The sequence below is a fragment of the Neovison vison genome, chromosome 12, assembly GCF_020171115.1.
Source record: "Neovison vison isolate M4711 chromosome 12, ASM_NN_V1, whole genome shotgun sequence".
NCBI classification, from domain to species: domain Eukaryota; kingdom Metazoa; phylum Chordata; class Mammalia; order Carnivora; family Mustelidae; genus Neogale; species Neogale vison.
Window position 1 is genome coordinate 64,052,007 of NC_058102.1, and position 18,611 is coordinate 64,070,617.

The following is an 18,611-nucleotide window of genomic DNA, read 5'->3' on the forward strand; positions in this document are numbered from 1 at the left end:
GTCTGAATGAATGGACATGGTTATACTTTTATGACTCTTCTTTGCAACTTTGCTGGCTTTCTAATGTTGGCTCTTCCAGATTTAAGAAAACTTTCTCTTATGATATCTATGACCTACAGAAACATGATGAAATATTGCTTTGTGAACAAATAGAAACATTTAACTTTCCCCTCTTACTGAACCATCCAGATTCAGAAACTGTCAGTGAGCATTCTTTCCTTCATGGCAATTGGGGTTGTTTTCAGAAATTCAGTAAGCATCTGTTTTCCTTGTCACAGGACACAGCTGGAAACATTGGTTATTTGGCCAAGGCTTTCACTTGAATGTCATGTTTGATAGAGACATACATAGACTCAGATAGGACCATATAGCTTTGAGGAACTAAGGTTGACTTTATGGGGCTAATAAAACCCATTGAAAATGTTGTCCAGATCCCTTGCTTACAGAGTTCCCAGCAGCCTTACCAGCTGAGTAAAGAATGTCACTTCCTGTGAGGTACAAGATACCTCTGGATATTTGGGGGACCTGGAGAAGAGGAATTCACCCAAATCTACAGGTATCACAGACAACTCTAATGGCTGGTATTGGATGGTTTCTGGCCTCAAGAGGCTATTTAAAGTTCATTCCAACAAAGTAACTTTAAGTTATAAGGTTATAAAGTTATAAGGCCAACCACTATTCTTACTGAGCTTATATAAATATGTAGCTTATATAAATATGTGTGTGCCCTGAGCTGTGAGAACTCTGCTAAAATTGGAGCTGTTTTCTTAAGTGAATTGGTTCATATTTGGTTCTCTTTGGAAATTAGGGTGATTTTAGGGAGAAAAATTGTGCTTCCATAACACTCATTTGTGGATGCTAAATTCTAGTCCTGGTTAACTGTCTTTGAATGCTTGTAGTTTGCTTAGCTAGACAATTTGAGGTAACCTTTAGAGAATTTGCCCCAATAGCTCATGTATAGACAATCTTCTTGCTTGACACACTACAGGGCCAGAACTAAAACCCACTTCAGCTCATCTCAGGTGCCAGCCCAAGTGCAGATATTAGAACTTATACTTCCTGTTTCAGGACAGCAAGTAGCCCAGCTTGGACAAGAACTTGGCTGTCTGACTCAAGGACTCTGTTGGTATCATGACTCTGAAGTGCTTGCTCATGTCTGAAGATGGGAAGGGTATCTTGTATGTGCCCTGAGCTATGAGAAGAAGCATAGTTCTTCCTCCTCCAACAAGTATCTCTCAAAAACAAGGAGTGGATTCCTCTAGGCACAATTCTGGGTTATGGAGCAGAGAGGTAAAGTTCCCCATGGAGCAGAAGTATAGCCATTACCCATACGCTGGACACCACTTTCAGAGAAGCTGGGTTCACTGGGCGTGGAGGAAGACTGGGGTAAGGGAGGGCTACAACTTCAATTAGGGGAATTTATGGTCACCTAAGTAAGACCTTCTCAACAGTCTCAGCTATCTGTCAGCATGACCAAGGAGGACAGGGCCATCATGAATAAGAGTAACCATTACTCTTGATCTAGCAACCAAAACCTGTTATTCCAACAGAGAGCAGGGTAGGAAAGTGTTATCAGGTATAAAAGCTCCAGATACCAGTCACAGGTTCCTCTTACCCACTCCCAAGTCTTTCCTAATGGGACCCTTGTTCTGCAAGAGACAGAAACTAAGGCTACCAACTTGTGCCAGGAGGAAGGGGTAGGAAAGTAGTCAAAGGAAGACCCTGGTAATGAAAGAGCTAGCTGAGGCTGCTGGGATACTGGTAGAAGGCCTGATTCTCATAGCCTAGGTTGTCTTCAGCCTTGTAGCAGGGATCCAGGAATGACTGGGGGTCCAGGGTCTCTAAAGATCCTCAGGACTATCTTCCTCCTCCCTTAAAACTCCAAAACCCGACTGCCTCCCTCAAGGGGAACAGAGCACAGAACCCACAGAGACTGAGGTGGAAGGTGGCACATAGTCTCTGGGACAACAATTTGCCTCTCTCTTGGTGGGCTTCTTTCTCCGTCTCTTCCCCAGCTCCCCACATTCTGGGTCATTATTTCAGAAGCCTCTGCCTTGATCTGTCTCCATGTCTCTAGCAAGATCAAAGCTCTTAACAACTGTTTTGTTTGAAGACTCTTAGGCTGCAGAAGAGAAGGCAGTGTCCAGCCTCAGATAAGGGGAGGGACCTAACACCTCCCTTCCCAAAGCAGGGGAAAGTTGGGAATTTGGACAAAAGATGGAACCAGTCCCAAGGTTGGGTTGAAAAACACACCTCCTGGTGGTAAACCTATTCTTCTCATTCTGTTTTTGATTTGATTATTATTGTTCTTTGGGTTAGAGAGGAACCATGAGAGACTATGGAAACAATCTGGGGGTTTCTGAGGGGGGATGTGGGGAGGGGGTAACAGGGTGATGGGTATCAAGAAGGGTGTGTGCTGTGATGAGCACAGTGTGTATTCTTAACTAAGGAATCATTGAACACTACATCAAAAAATAATTATGGGGAAAGGAGTCAAGTTGGCGGAGAAGTAGCCGGCTGAGACTACTTCAGCTAGCAGAAGATCAGCTAGATAGCTTATCAAAAGATTGCAAACACCTACAAATCCAATGGGAGATCGAAGAGAAGAAGAACATCAACTCTAGAAACAGAAAATCAACCACTTTGTGAAAGGTAGGACTGGCGGAGAAGTGAATCCAAAGAGACAGGAAGATAGACCACGGGGGGAGGGGCCAGCCCCCGGCAAGCAGAGGAGCAACAGAGCACAAAATCAAGACTTTTAAAAGTCTGTTCCACTGAAGGACATCGCTCCAGAGGCTAAACCAGGATGAAGCCCACACGGGGTCAGCGTGGCCTCAGGTCCCGCAGGGTCACAGAAGGATTGGGGGAGTCTGAGTGTCGCAGAACTTACAGGTATTAGAACGGGGAAGCCGGCTACAGAGACAGAGCTGAGGAGTGAGCTCTCAGCTCAGGATTACCTTGAACCGGTCGCAGCCTGTGTGAGCTCAGAGCGCGGCCAGAGGCCAGGGAGACGGGAGTACTTGGGCGCTATTCTCTGAGGCGCACTGAGGAGTGGGGCACTGGGCTCTCGGCTCCTCCGGGCTGGAGACCGGGAGGTCGCAATTTTCATTCCCGTCCTCCGGAACTCTACGGAAAGCACTCAGAGGACAAAAGTTCCCAAAAGCAAACCCGAGCGGATTACTCAGCCTGGCCCCTGGTAAGGGCGGTGCAATTCCGGTGGGGCAAAGACACTTGAAAATCACTACAACAGGCCCCTCCCCCAGAAGATCAACAAGAAATCCAGCCAGGACCAAGTTCACCTACCAAGGAGTGCAGTTTCAATACCAAGGAGAGCATCAGAATTCCAGAGGAGGAGAAAGCAAAGCACGGAACTCATGGCTTTCTCCCAATGACTCTTTAGTCTTGCAGTTAATTTAATTTTTTCTTCTTTTTCAATTTTTTTTTGCTCTTCTTCTGCTAATTTTTTTAAACTTTTACCCTTTTCTTTTTAAATGTTTTTTAACTAGTTTATATAATATATATATATTTTTCTTTTTTATATGTTTTCTTTATTCCTTTTCTTTTTTTTAATGGTTTCTTTTCTTTTTCTTTCTGAAACTCTTTTTACCCTCCTTTTCCCCCCTCACGATTTGGGATCTCTTCTGATTTGGTTAAAGCATCTCTTCCTGGGGTTATTGCAACACTTTTAGTAATTTACTTGCTCCTTCAAATACTCTTATCTGGAAAAAATGACAAGGTGGAAAAATTCACCACAGAAAAAAGAACAAGAGGCAGTACCGAAGGCTAGGGACCTAATCAATACAGACATTGGTAATATGTCAGATCTAGAGTTCAGAATAACGATTCTCAAGGTTCTAGCCAGCTCGAAAAAGGCATGGAAGATATTAGAGAAACCCTCCTGGGAGATATAAAGGCCCTTTCTGGAGAAATAAAAGAACTAAAATCTAACCAAGTTAAAATCAAAAAAGCTATTAATCAGGTGCAATAAAAAATGGAGGCTCTCACTGCTAGGATAAGTGAGGCAAAAGAAAGAATTAGCAATATAGAAGACCAAATGACAGAGAATAAAGAAGCTGAGCAAAAGAGGGACAAACAGCTACTGGACCACGAGGGGAGAATTCGAGAGATAAGTGACATCATGAGAAAAAACAACATTAGAATAATTGGGATTCCAGAAGAAGAAGAAAGAGAGAGGGGAACAGAAGGTATATTGGAGAGAATTTCCCCAATATGGCAAAGGGAACAAGCATCAAAATCCAGGAGGTGCAGAGAGCCCCCCTCAAAATCAATAGGAATAGGTCCACACCCTGTCACCTAATAGTAAAATTTACAAGTCTTTGTGACAAAGGGAAAATCCTGAAAGCAGCCCGGGAAAAGAAGTCTGTAACATACAATGGTAAAAATATTAGATTGGCAGCAGACTTATCCACAGAGACCTGGCAGGCCAGAAAGAGCTGGCATGATATCTTCAGAGCCCTAAATGAGAAAAACGTGCTGCCAAGAATACTATATCCAGCTAGGCTATCATTGAAAATAGAAGGAGATATTAAAAGCTTCCAGGACAAACAAAAACTGAAAGAATTTGCAAACACCAAACAAGCTTTACAGGAAATATTGAAAGGGGTCCTCTAAGCAAAGAGAGAGCCTAAAAGTAGTAGATCAGAAAGGAACAGAGACAATATACAGTAACAGTCACCTTGCAGGCAATACAATGGCACTAAATTCATAATTCTCAAGAGTTACCCTGAATGTTAATGGGCTAAATGCCCCAGTCAAAATACACAGGGTATCAGAATGGATAAAAAAACAAAACCCATCTATATGTTGCCTACAAGAAACTCATTTTAAACCCGAAGACACCTCCAGATTTAAAGTGAGGGGGTGGAAAACAATTTACCATGCTAATGGACATCAGAAGAAAGCAGGAGTGGCAATCCTTATATCAGATCAATTAGATTTTAAGCTAAAGACTATAATAGGAGATGAGGAAGGGCACTATATCATACTCAAAGGGTCTGTCCAACAAGAAGATCTAACAATTTTAAATATCTATGCCCCTAACGTGGGAGCAGCCAACTATATAAACCAATTAATAACAAAATCAAAGAAACACATCAACAGTAATACAATAATAGTAGGGTACATTAACACTCCCCTCACTGAAATGGACAGATCACCCAAGCAAAAGATCAACAAGGAAATAAAGGCCTTAAGTGACACACTGGACCAGATGGACATCACAGATATATTCAGAACATTTCATCCTAAAGCAACAGAATACACATTCTTCTCTAGTGCATATGGAACATTCTCCGGAATAGATCACATCCTCGGTCCTAAATCAGGCCTCAACCGGTATCGAAGGATTGGGACCATTCCCTGCATATTTTCAGACCACAATGCGCTGAAGCTAGAACTCAATCACAAAAGGAAATTTGGAAAGAACCCAAATACATGGAGACTAAACAGCATTCTTCTAAAGAATGAATGGGTCAACCAGGAAATTAAAGAAGAATTGAAAAAAATTCATGGAAACAAATGATAATGAAAACACAATGGTTCAAAATCTGTGGGACACAACAAAGGCAGTCCTGAGAGGAAAATATATAGCGGTTCAAGCCTTTCTCAAGAGACAAGAAAGGTCTCAGGTACACAACCTAACCCTACACCTAAAGGAGCTGGAGTAAGAACAAGAAAGAAATCCTAAACTCAGCAGGAGAAGATAAATCATAAAGATCAGAGCAGAAATCAATGAAATAGAAGCCAAAAAAACAATAGAACAAATCAATGAAACTAGGAGCTGGTTCTTTGACAGAATTAATAAGATCGATAAACCCCTGGCCAGACTTATCAAAAAGAAAAGAGAAAAGACCCAAATAAATAAAATCATGAATGAAAGAGGAGAGATCACAACTAATGCCAAAGAAATACAGACAATTATAAGAACATACTATGAGCAACCCTATGGCAACAAATTTGACAATCTGGAAGAAATGGATGCATTCCTAGATACATATAAACTACCACAACTGAACCAGGAAGAAATAGAAAGCCTAAACAGACCCATAACCAGTAAGGAGATTGAAACAGTCATCAAAAATCTCCAAACAAACAAAAGCCCAGGGCCAGACGGCTTCCCGGGGGAATTCTACCAAACATTTAAAGAACTAATTCCTATTCTCCAATTGTTCCAAAAAATAGAAATGGAAAGAAAACTTCCAAACTCATTTTATGAGACCAGCATCACCTTGATCCCAAAACCAGACAAGGATCCCTTCAAAAAAGAGAACTACAGACCAATATCCTTGATGAACACAGATGCGAAAATTCTCACTAAAATACTAGCCAATAGGATTCAACAGTACATTAAAAGGATTATTCACCATGACCTAGTGGGATTTATTCCAGGGCTGCAAGGTTGGTTCAACATCCGCAAATCAATCAATGTGATACAACACATTAATAAAAGAAAGAACAAGAACCATATGATACTCTCAATAGATGCTGAAAAAGCATTTGACAAAGCACAGCATCCCTTCCTGATCAAAACTCTTCAAAGTGTAGGGATAGAGGGCACATACCTCAATATCATCAAAGTCATCAATGAAAAACCCACCGTAAATATCATTCTCAATGGGGAAAAACTGAAAACTTTTCTGCTAAGGTCAGGAACACGGCAGGGATGTCCGTTATCACCACTGCTATTCAACATAGTACTAGAAGTCCTAGCCTCAGCAATCAGACAACAAAAGGAAATTAAAGGCATCCAAATTGGCAAAGAAGAAGTCAAACTATCACTCTTCACAGATGATATGATACTATATGTGGAAAACCCAAAAGACTCCACTCCAAAACTGCTAGAACTTGTACAGGAATTCAGTAAAGTGTCAGGATATAAAATCAATGCACAGAATTCAGTTGCATTTCTCTACACCAACGACAAGACAGAAGAAAGAGAAATTAAGGAGTCAATTCCATTTACAATTGCACCCAAAACCTTAAGATACCTAGGAATAAACCTAACCGAAGAGGCACAGAATCTATACTCAGAAAACTATAAAGTACTCATGAAAGAAATGGAGGAAGTCACAAAGAAACGGGAAAATGTTCCATGCTCCTGAATTGGAAGAATAAACATTGTGAAAATGTCTATGCTACCTAAAGCAATCTACACATTTAAGGTAATTCCTATCAAAGTGCCATCCATTTTCTTCAAAGGAATGGAACAAATAATCTTAAAATTTATATGGAACCAGAAAAGACCTCGAATAGCCAAAGGAATATTGAAAAAGAAAGCCAAAGTTGGTGGCATCCCAATTCCGGACTTCAAGCTTTATTACAAAGCGGTCATCATCAAGACAGCATAGTACTGGCACAAAAACAGACACATAGATCAATGGAACAGAATAGAGAGCCCAGAAATAGACCCTCAACTCTATGGTCAACTAATCTTTGACAAAGCAGGAAAGAATGTCCAATGGAAAAAGGATAGCCTCTTCAATAAATGGTGTTGGGAAAATTGGACAGCCACATGCAGAAAAATGAAAATGGAGCATTTTCTTATACCACACACAAAAATAGACTCAAAATGGATGAAGGACCACAATGTGAGAAAGGAATCCATCAAAATCCTTGAGAAGAACACAAGCAGCAACCTTTTCGACCTCACCCGCAGCAACTTCTTCCTGGGAACATCGCCAAAGGCAAGGGAAGCAAGGGCAAAAATGAACTATTGGGATTTCATCAAGATCAAAATTTTTTGCACAGAAAAGGAAACAGTTAACAAAACCAAAAGACAACTGACAGAATGGGAAAAGATATTTGCAAATGACATATCAGATAAAGGGTTAGTGTCCAAAATTTATAAAGAATTTAGCAAACTCAACACCCAAAGAACAAATAATTCAGTCAAGAAATGGGCAGAAGACTTGAACAGACATTTCTGCAAAGAAGACATCCAGATGGCCAACAGACACATGAAAAAGTGCTCCACATCATTCAGCATCAGGGAAATACAAATCAAGACCACAATGAGATACCACCTCACACCAGTCAGAATGGCTAAAATTAACAAGTCAGGAAATGACAGATGCTGGCGAGGATGTGGAGAAAGGGGAACCCTTCTACATTGTTGGTGGGAATGCAAGCTGGTGCAACCACTCTGGAAAACAGCATGGAAGTTCCTCAAAATGTTGAAAATAGAACTACCCTATGACCCAGCAATTGCACTACTGGGTATTTACCCTAAAGATATAAACGTAGTGATCCAAAGGGGCATGTGCACCCAAATGGGTGCACCCAAATAGCAGCAATGTCTACAATAGCCAAACTATGGAAAGAACCTAGATGTTCATCAACAGATGAATGGATAAAGAAGATGTGGTATATATACACAATGGAATACTATGCAGCCATCAAAAGAAATTAAATCTTGCCATTTGCGACAACATGGATGGAACTAGAGGGTATCATGCTTAGCAAAATAAGTCAATCAGAGCAAGACAACTATCATATGATCTCCCTAATATGAGGAAGTGGAGATGCAACATGGTGGGTTAAGGGGAAGAATAAATGAAACAAGATGGGATTGGGAGGGAGACAAACCATAAGTGACTCTTACTCTCACAAAACAAGCTGAGGATTGCTGGGGGGAGGGGGCTTGGGAGAAGAGGGGTGGGGTCGTGGACATTGGGGAGAGTATGTGCTATGGTGAGTGTTGTGAAGTGTGTAAACCTGGCGATTCACAGACCTGTACCCCTGGGGATAAAAATATATTATATGTTTATAAAAAATTAAAAATTAAAAAAACTAAATATGTACTATACAGTAGCTAACAATATAATATAAATAAATAAATAATAGATAGATAGATAGATAGATAGATAAGTAAATAAAATTGAATCCGTGTACCCAGCCTTCCCCCTTTCCAAGCTCCTGGCAGCAGTGTGGAGTACATGACAGTGAAGAAGACAATGTCTGAGTTTGAGCTGCATGTGTCACTAAGTATGTCTCTGACTACATGCCACAAATAGAAATTGCTTATTTGTTACTCAGTATTTGGAATTATCTACTGCTTTTCAGTTACCTCTGTGCCTTAAGTTTCAGCGAGCCACTATTCCATGCAGATTATAGCTCAGAGATTAGCAAGAACTTCGCTCAACCTTTGTACAAATGCTAGCTTCACTACTCACTTTGCACAAATGACTTAACCTCTATGAGCCTTAGTTTCAACTTATAGAATGTGGGTATAAAAATACCTCATAGAAATTTTGTATTAAATAAGTGATTACACATAGTATTTGGAACAAAGTACAGCACATAGTACTCAGCAAATATGGCTATTATAATCATCATTCTTTTGTGGCCTGTGGAGATAGAAAGAATACATAAGAGAGATGTTCTTTTCCTTAGGAGGTTTTAAAATTTCATCATGACAAGAAAACTATACGGAGAAAGAAGGACCTATACGTGTAAAACTGTACTTCACTCCAACACCCATTTAGATTTTCCTAAATCTAAGTCCTGTTTTCAATTGATAGCAGATCTCAATGCTCTAATAAGATTGCTTTTTCCTTCTGTCACTCATCATTTCCTTGCCTCACCACGTTACATACACCACAAACACCACCTTACATACACCTTACACACACCCTGGCCTTTCCTTTAAGAAGTTGACTGGAGAATTCTTGTGATATCAAAGATTTTGATAATCCATTTTGTAACTTTCACTGTTTCTGGGCAGGAGCCCATCTGAGGGATTCCAAACCCAAGTGAGACAACCATGCAGACAGCCAGAGAGCCCTGAGCACCCAACTCCCCCAGTCCGTCATCCTCTAATCTCAGAAAATTCTTCATTTTTCAATCTCCATCTGTTTTCCTTCAATATTCACCTCTCCTTATTCCCATTCTTATTGGGGATGAAGTACAAAAACCCTCAAAAGCCTAAAAAAATTCTCAAAAGCCCACCTGGCAATATTGTTCCATTGCCTGTAAGTCCAGGTCTCTGGAATTATAGGTCTCCTATAGTTTGTTACTGACCTATTAAAAATCATCAAAAGATCCCTTGAAAAGAATTTTTTAGTTCCTACTAGAGTAGAGCCCCTTAAGCAGTCATCTCATCTCTCCTTAAAGCTTTTGAAAGATGAAAGTATCCTAATTTCCAGGTCAGATAGTAGAGAACTCCTATTTCATCTCCCAACCTCTATAGCCTCCTCAATTAGTATCAAGTTATCACACATTTGATTAAGGGACAGCCCAACCCTGAGCCTGTGCATGACTAATCTGACCTTCCCCTATTCCCTTTCAAGTCATCATATGAAAAGTGGTAAAAGAATTGGCAGCAGTCCTGACCCATGCAAAGCTGGCACCAGAGGAGCCTCTGAGTACCAGGCAGACACCAGAGTGGGCACAGTAGGAATTTTCCCTAAGTGGGCAGAGTGACAAAACCTGCCATAGTGGCTGGCATGAGAGGCCTGGAGACAGGAAGACAGTCAGACCCCACACTTCTCCCTCTTCCCCAAATTCTACTTCCCCAGCCTAGGCCTCTCCTCTTGTGCTTCCAGTTCCAAAGTTTTTAGACCTTCCATAGTTCTCATCTGAGACTAGACACCTAGTGTGGATATCACTAAGGCCAGTGATTCTCAAAATTGAAAGACCATATAAATCACTTGGGAGCCATTTAAAAATGATGATTCTGATTCATTAGGTCTGGGTTGGGGCCTGAGAATCTGCTTTTCTAACAGGCTCCCTGCTGACATCCTGGCTACTGCTCCATAGACCACACCATGAGGAGCAGGATCTACGTGGCTATAGCAGATGCTACAACTGTCTCCCAGGAAGAGTCTATGTGTCCACATCCTTCTATCTGTCTATCCTCCATATGGTTGTTAAGAATCATATCTCATCCCTCCCTGACTTAGGAATCTCACTCAATGGCATAATACACAACACAAACCCAGCTCATAAATTCCCTTCAAATGTGCAAACACATCCCTCACAAGAGTCTCATCTTTCATGACTCTTAAAGGTCTGTCCCATTTCTCTTCCAAATACCTGTCCCTCTTTTATTTCTCAAATTGTTCCATAGCCGCACCCCTTTAGGAATTGTCTCTTGACCAATACCTCTCTCTCAGATTCTACTCAGAGCTTCCCTTCCAGAATAATGATGTCTCAATCCCTATCCAGTTATTAAGTTCTTGTTCAGTCCATTTTTCCCCCATGTGGGATGTAAATTCTCTTTCCCCAAAGAATCTTAGATTCTTCTCTCACAAGGTTATTGCATCAGTCCCTCAAAGAAGTAGCTAAAGGGGTAGCTAAGTATATGGGTGATCCTGCCTTTAGGCTTACCTGGAGCCACCTACTTCCTATTGGGAAGATGAGAAATTCAGAAAGAAAGAAAGAATCATCCATCCCTCCTTCCCAGGGCATTCCCCATACATAAATAAAGTAGAAAAACCCTGGCCATTCTATGCAAGCATAAAATTCTGACATCTTCAAAGAGGTATCTACTGTGCCCACACTGGAACCATTCTCCCTGGAGTCATGTACAGCTTGTTGGACTTTCTATCAATTGCACTCCTTCTATTCCCTCCACCACATTCCATGGGAAGAGATGGAGCATGACCATCGGAGGTCAGGTTGGACATTCTCTTGTTCCAGGATTGTATCTTCTCTGTTGTTCTTAGAATGAACAACACTGTTCTTACTGTTGGATCTAGAGGAAATATAGAATCTACTCCTTGCCCTGAGCAAGATTCCACTGTGATAGAATGATAGGAGAGTCACTAGAACTCGGGCATAGCCACACAAAGGCAAAACTACATGTGCCTGAGCACAGCTCTAGATGCAGGGTAGAGACAGCTCTGGATGGAGAGAAATGCGGTTTGTCGTGGAAGTTTCCCAGAAGATAGTTTTTAAGGAGTAGCACGGTGCTAGCCTGAAGGAAAGCAGAATTTTCTGTACCAAAAAAAAAAAAAAAGATTTAGACTCAATTCAATTTTTTTTCCAATTCATTTATTTTCAGAAAAACAGTATTCATTATTTTTTCACAACACCCAGTACTCCATGCAAGCCGTGCCCTCTATAATACCCACCACCTGGTACCCCAACCTCCCACCCCTCCGCCACTTCAAACCCCTCAGATTGTTTTTCAGAGTCCATAGTCTCTCATGGTTCACCACCCCTTCCAATTTACCCAAAAGCACATACCCTCCCCAATGTCCATAACCCTACCCCCCTTCTCCCAACCCCCCTCTCCCCAGCAACCCACAGTTTGTTTCGTAGACTCAATTCAATTTAACATGGATTTATTTATTGCTCATTATGTGCCTGGCCTCCAGGTGGATGCTCTGGGGGAGTGAACAAGATACACTCCTTACCTATGATTTATAATCAGGAAAACAACAACAACAACAAAGCAAGACAAATAGATAACTGTGGTATTCTATTTTTTTATTTCATCTTTATTGAGGTACAATTGATAAAAGAAATTGTCAGATATTTAAAGTGTACATTATGGTGATTCAATAATCATATACATCCTGAATCGATTCATTCTGATTTCCCCAATGTAAAAGGATAAACGATAGTATTTTAATCTAAGCATTTCATTAAATGAAGGTAAGTGATCAAAGGTCACCTTTCTTTCCCTCCCTTTGTCTTTACCTGTGGGGAGCTTCCCATGGAGCTTTGGTTTCCCGGGACCAGAAACATCAGCATCACCTGGGAACTTGTTAGAAGTTCAAGTTCTGGGCCCCACCCAGACTTCCTGAATTCCAAACACTGGGGATGGGAGCCCAGTAACCTGTGTTTTCATAAGCCCTCCAGGTGAGGTGACGCCAGCTGAAGGTTGAGCATCACCCAGCAAAGAACTATTCCTGGCCTCTACCCACCACTCCCTCTCTCACTTTGACTTTGACTAATGGGTTGAAGAGATAACCCTGAACATTCCCCATTCAGCCCCTTCCAGTTTTTGGTGATTTCCTTTTTTTTTTTTTTTTTTAAATCCAGAACCAACCTGCTCATAGGAACATACAGTCCAACCTACTCATACAGAAGAAAAGCTAATAAAAGAAGTTTCTTTCCTGTGTTGTGAGGCAAGAGGTACTCAGCACTCCTTGTGATGAGGAAGAATTCTGTCTAATTTAGTGATGTGGGATTAGCAAGCCAATTGTGCTGCAGATCTAAGGCTAAAGATTTAATCATCTCTCTCTATGTCATGATTATCAATTGGCCCCAAACACAGGAGGGGGGAAATGGGGTGTTATTTATTGGACTTCTACAGCTCCAGCAATGGGTTGTAGTGAAAAGTAGGAAGGATGCAGGTTCAGATAGTGTGCACCAAAGAGACCTAGTTGAGAGAATAACAGGACAGAAAGAACAGAGGAAATCCTAGGATTTTTTAAGGAAATGGAACTTGAGAAATGATCAGTTGTGACCTCTCCTGCTACACATAAATAATCAGAGCATGGAAGCAACTGAGTGACTTGCCCAAGGTCACATTGCCAGTTAGTGGTAGAAACAAGACCAGAACCCAGGACACATGGCTCTTGTGGTATACTTTCTGAGCTGGTGGACCAGAACAGACAACAATACAGAAACATTAAAGTCCAAGAATGCAGATATTGCCAATGGAAGAATGAGCCCCAGGGATTTTCAGCATGGGCAATGGGTTCAAAGCCAAAGGGCTTTGTGCACAGGGGAAAACTCTGGCCCCCGTCCACCTGTGCATGCTCTGTTGTCCCCTCACACAGCCGAGGTTTAAGCTACATAGGCTGCTAAATATGCCCTGAAAATGGCTTCATTTTCTTGTACTTTTCCTGGTGTTGTTCTCTCTGCCTGGATTCTCTCCCTGCTGCACATGTGTGGAAAATTCTATCCCTGAAGAGAGCCAACTCAAATGCTATTCCTACAAAGTCTTCTCTGATTTCACTAATCAACCCTTACCTCTGTGCCAGCCCCAAATGATCATCCTCCACTCTGAAATCCCAAGACTCTTTATCTGTATATTACTTATGACAACACTTTCTACTTTGTGTTACAGCTATGCTTTGCTCCTTGTATTAGAATATAAGTGTCTTTTTTTTTAAGAGTTTATGTATTTGACAGACAGAGATCACAAGTAGGCAGAGAGGCAGGCAGAGAGAGAGAGAGGAGGAAGCAGGCTTCCTGCTGAGCAGAGAGGCCAATGCGGGGTTTGATCCCAGGACCCTGAGATCATGACCTGGCAGAGGCCTAACCCACTGAGCCACCCAGGCACCCCTAGAATATAACTGTCTTAAGGGCAGTGGCATTTTTTTAATTTTGTTATGTTAGTTACCATACTATATATCATTAGTTTTTGTCTTAAAATAAAAAAGATTTCACTTATTCATTAGAGAAAGAGAACACAAGGAGAAGGGAGGGGTAGAAGGAGAAGCAGACTCCCCCATGAACAAGGAGCATGATGCAGGGGTGGATCCTAGGACCCTGAGATCATGACCTGAACCAAAGGCAGATGTTTAACCAATGGAGCCACTCAGGCACCCTTTTATCTTTTTTTTTTGGGGGGGGGGGGTTTCTTGTTTCTTGTATTTATTTATTTTTTACTGAAGTGTAATGAATATATTGTGTTGTTATATTACTTCTCAGGTGTACACTACAGTGTTTCAACCATTCCACACATTTCTCATCAAGATCATCAAGATCAGGGTACTCTTAATTCCCTTTCTTTAAATCACCTAGGGTCCTACCCATCTCCCCTTTGGTAACCACCAGTTTGTTCCTTAAATTTAGGAGTCTGAGGCAAGTTTTTTGTTTGTCTACCTTTTTTTTTCTTTTTTTGCTTTAGTTTGTTTTATTTCTTAAATTCCACATAAGAGTAAAAACATATGGCCTTTATTTTTCTCAGACTGACATATTTCTATCAGTATTATACCCACCCCATCCATCAATGTTGTTACAAATGGCAAGATTCTATTCTTCTTTATGGCTGAGTTAATAGTCCATTGAATATACTTATAGACCACATTTTCTTTATCCATTTGTCTCTCCATGGATACTAGGGTTGCTTCCATATCCTGGCTATTGTAAATAATTCTGCAATAAACTAGGAATGCATATATCTTTTCAAATTCATGTAACTGAAATGCTTTTACACGCAAAAAAAGGAAATTCAACAAAACATAAAGGCAACCTAATGAACAGGAAAAGATATTTGCAATGATATATCCAATCAGGGGTTAGTACCCTAAATACATGAAGAACTTATATAACTCAACACCAGAAAAATAAATCATCAAATTAGAAGATGGGCAGAGATCTAAATAGATATTTTTACAAAGAAGACATATAGACGACCAACAGACACATGGAAAGATAATTAGCATCACTAATCATCAAGAAAATACAAATTAAAACCACAATCAGATATCACTTTACACCTGTCAGGATGACTAAAATAAAAAAGACAAGAAAAATGAGCGTTGGGGAATATATGGAGAAAAAGGAACACTCGTGCATTGCTGGTGGGAATGTAAATTGGTACACACACTGTGGAAAATAGTATGGAGATTCCTCAAAAAAAACTAAAATAGAACTAGCATGTGATCCAGTAATTCTGTTACTGGATATTTTCACAACTAATCACTACAGCCAATGTGGAGGGCAAACTCAACAGCCTGAGATCAAGAGTCACTTGCTCTACTGACTGAGCCAGGCAGGTACCCCTTTCACTAGTGGAGGTTTAACCAGATTAAAGGAAAATGATTTTTCAAGTTTCTTTTAATACTAATTTTTTTAAATCCAGTAAGCAGCTATAGACACAATTGAAAAGTAGACCTGTTAAAATGGGGGAGAGGGGAGCAAAGGTACATCCTTTATTCCACTATAAATACAAACTCAATTAGTGCTCCCCCACCAATACCTCATAGGAGTCCTAGATTTCCCTGTGCTCAGGAGTACTCCCCATTATTGTGCAGCAGAACCAGGCTGCTTCATGTGTGATGAAGTAAAATCAAATATGGACTGGCACTGCTGAATTCAAGGTCTAGAGTTTGGGCACTTAAGTGGGGTTAAGAGAACAGGCTTTGCAGGATGCCATAGCTGAAGTAGATAGTAAACCCAATCAGCATCCAGACACCAAGCCTAGCCCAGGTGATAGCTGACATCTGCATCATAAGGCAAACATTCAAAAAGATGCTCAGGAGTGGGAGAAGAGGCACAGCAGGGATATTAAAGGGCAGGGGAGTGCAGCTCTGCGGCTGTCTCCAGATGACCCCAGTGATCCCAGTGATGACCACCAGAAGCAAAACAACCACTGTGATAGGCACTGGGTCTCCAGAAAGCAGACCTGGCCAGTGGGCCAGCACCAGGCAGAGGAGAATCAGCAGCAGAGCAAGCAGTGAGGAGCAAACATGGACAATCTGGCCGGAGAGTGGAGTTGGGGTGGGGCTGCCTGGAAAAAATAGTCTCCTGAGAGTCAGCTTCTCTGCAGGTGCAGTCTCCTCCTGTACCTCTGGTTCTTTTCCCCCATTCTCTTCCTGAAGCTCTTCTTCATTTTCCTCTTTCCTCCTCTCAGGCTGATATCTGACGATAAGAACACAAAAAGCTACCAGGGAATAAGATGTCAGGGTCCCAACTGACCTCAGGTCCACAAGATCAGTGAGTCCAAAGAAGAATACCATGATTGCTAAAATAATGATAAAGATCACAGTGGACAAAATGGAGATGTATGTGCCAGTTTCCATCCTAGCAAGGACAGGGAACAGGAGGCCGTCCTCTGCCATCATGTATATCACCCAACGTATGGGGAACATAAAGCTCCAATAGGTGTTGACAAGAATACTAAAGAATATTGCAAAAGTGACAACATAGTAGGCAGGGGCCCAGCCAATATGGAGAAATGCCTCAGGCAAGGTGCTCCCAGGTTGAAGCTGGTAGTAAGGAACCATCAGTGTAAGCACTGCAGAGACACCAAAATATACCAAAACACAGATGAGCAGTGAAACCACAATGCCCATAGGAATAGAATGCTGGGGATTGTGTGATTCTTTGACTCTGGTAACAATAATGCTGAAACCTATAAAAGCATAGAAACAGGTAGCTGATCCACGGAGAATCCCCTCAAGGCCAAAAGGGACAAATCCTCCAGAGCCCAGAGGGCCCAAGCGAGAGGTGTCATTGAGGCTGGCCTGTATGTAGTCCTCTTCTGTGAGTTTCCAGTTGTGTAGGTCCCCCTTCATGAAGCCAGAAATGATGACAAAAATGAGAACCAAAAGTTTTACCAATGTGACCACTTCAATAACTCTGAAGAACCTATGAAACCCCACAAATTGAAATTCTGTGAACAGCAATAGAAAGACCACAAAAAAGTAGCCTAGATTGTGTGCAAAGATTTGGGGAATATGTTGTGAGATGTTTTCTTGCAGGGTTTCAGAGATCCGGTTCCCAATCAGGTTGTCAAAGGTTAAGGTCCAGGCCTGGATCACAATGAAGGCATCAGCAACAAGGGAGAGGATGAGGTTCCAGCCAGTGATAAAAGCCCAGAGTTCACCTACAGTGACATAGGTATAGAGATATGCCGAGCCAGAATGGGGAACCCAGGCACTAAACTCTGCATAGCACAGTCCAGCCAAAAATGAAGTAAAGCCGGCCACCAAAAGGCAGATCACAATGGATGGTCCTGCTTGATTACCGGCCACCTCATTAGCCAGGAAGTACACACCAACACCCACTGTGCGGCCCACACCCAGGACCACTAAATCCAGAGTGTTCAGTCTTCTGCCCAATTTAAACTCATATACTTCTTTCTCCAGTGGACGTCTGCTTACCAGCTTGTGACCAAATCTGTGAAGTGCCTGACACAGCATTCTAGCTGGAAGTGAGGAAGATTCTAAAGATCAGAGAGCTGTAGAAACCCAGGGAGCCAAGAGTGTTGGATCTGGATCAGTGAGGCTGAGTTAAGCCAACTTGGATTGGAGCTGCCAGTGTCCTTTTCTCAGGCTTCAAAGCTGCTTCTTCATATTTCTTTGGGTACATGCTATCCTTCCAGAATGCCTGGGAGATGATAAATATTTACTGAACAATGATGTTCAAGCAACCATCCAAAACTCAAAAGTCACATGTAACTCACTTCAGCCCAAGTATCACAGAAAGTGACACCAAAAGACATCAAAGAAAAACCAATCCTGCTTTCCCTACAGTAAAACTACCAATACCTCCCAACATTCTGCGCTTTTTTTTTATTTTATTTTTCAGTAGGCTCAGTGCCCAGCATGGAGCCCTACATGGGGCCTAAACTCACAACCCTGAGATCAAGACCTCGGCTAATAAGCTGATATCAAGAGTTAGACTTCCAACTGACTGAGCCACCCAGGCAAACCAACATCCCTTTTTTTAAACATCACCTGAAACTCAAATCCCATTTGAGTTCATAAGTGATGTAGGTTCATGGACTAACTAGATAGAAGACACAACATGACATGAAAGTATTGTGCAAGAATTCATACACAGGATGTGTGTGTGATGCTTGAGCATGAGTTATGACACATCGTTTTATTGACTAGAGGGACTCATTGCAATTACAGATCCACTTTTTATATATCATCAGATATATACATCTGATATATAGGTAT

General features: G+C 41.5%; 1 protein-coding gene across 1 annotated transcript; it reads right to left on the reverse strand.

The window, feature by feature from the left end:
• Nucleotides 1–16,049: 16,049 nt before the first annotated feature.
• LOC122890917 (cationic amino acid transporter 3-like) lies at nt 16,050–17,846 on the reverse strand. Its single transcript, XM_044226358.1, has one exon. The coding sequence runs from the start codon at nt 17,844–17,846 to the stop codon at nt 16,050–16,052; it is 1,797 nt and encodes a 598-aa protein (XP_044082293.1).
• Between the last annotated feature and the right edge of the window lie 765 nt (nt 17,847–18,611).

Bases quoted from the DNA above. Each gene is read 5' to 3' on its own strand.
- LOC122890917 (XM_044226358.1), bottom strand. From the start codon at position 17,846: ATGCTGTGTCAGGCACTTCACAGATTTGGTCACAAGCTGGTAAGCAGA.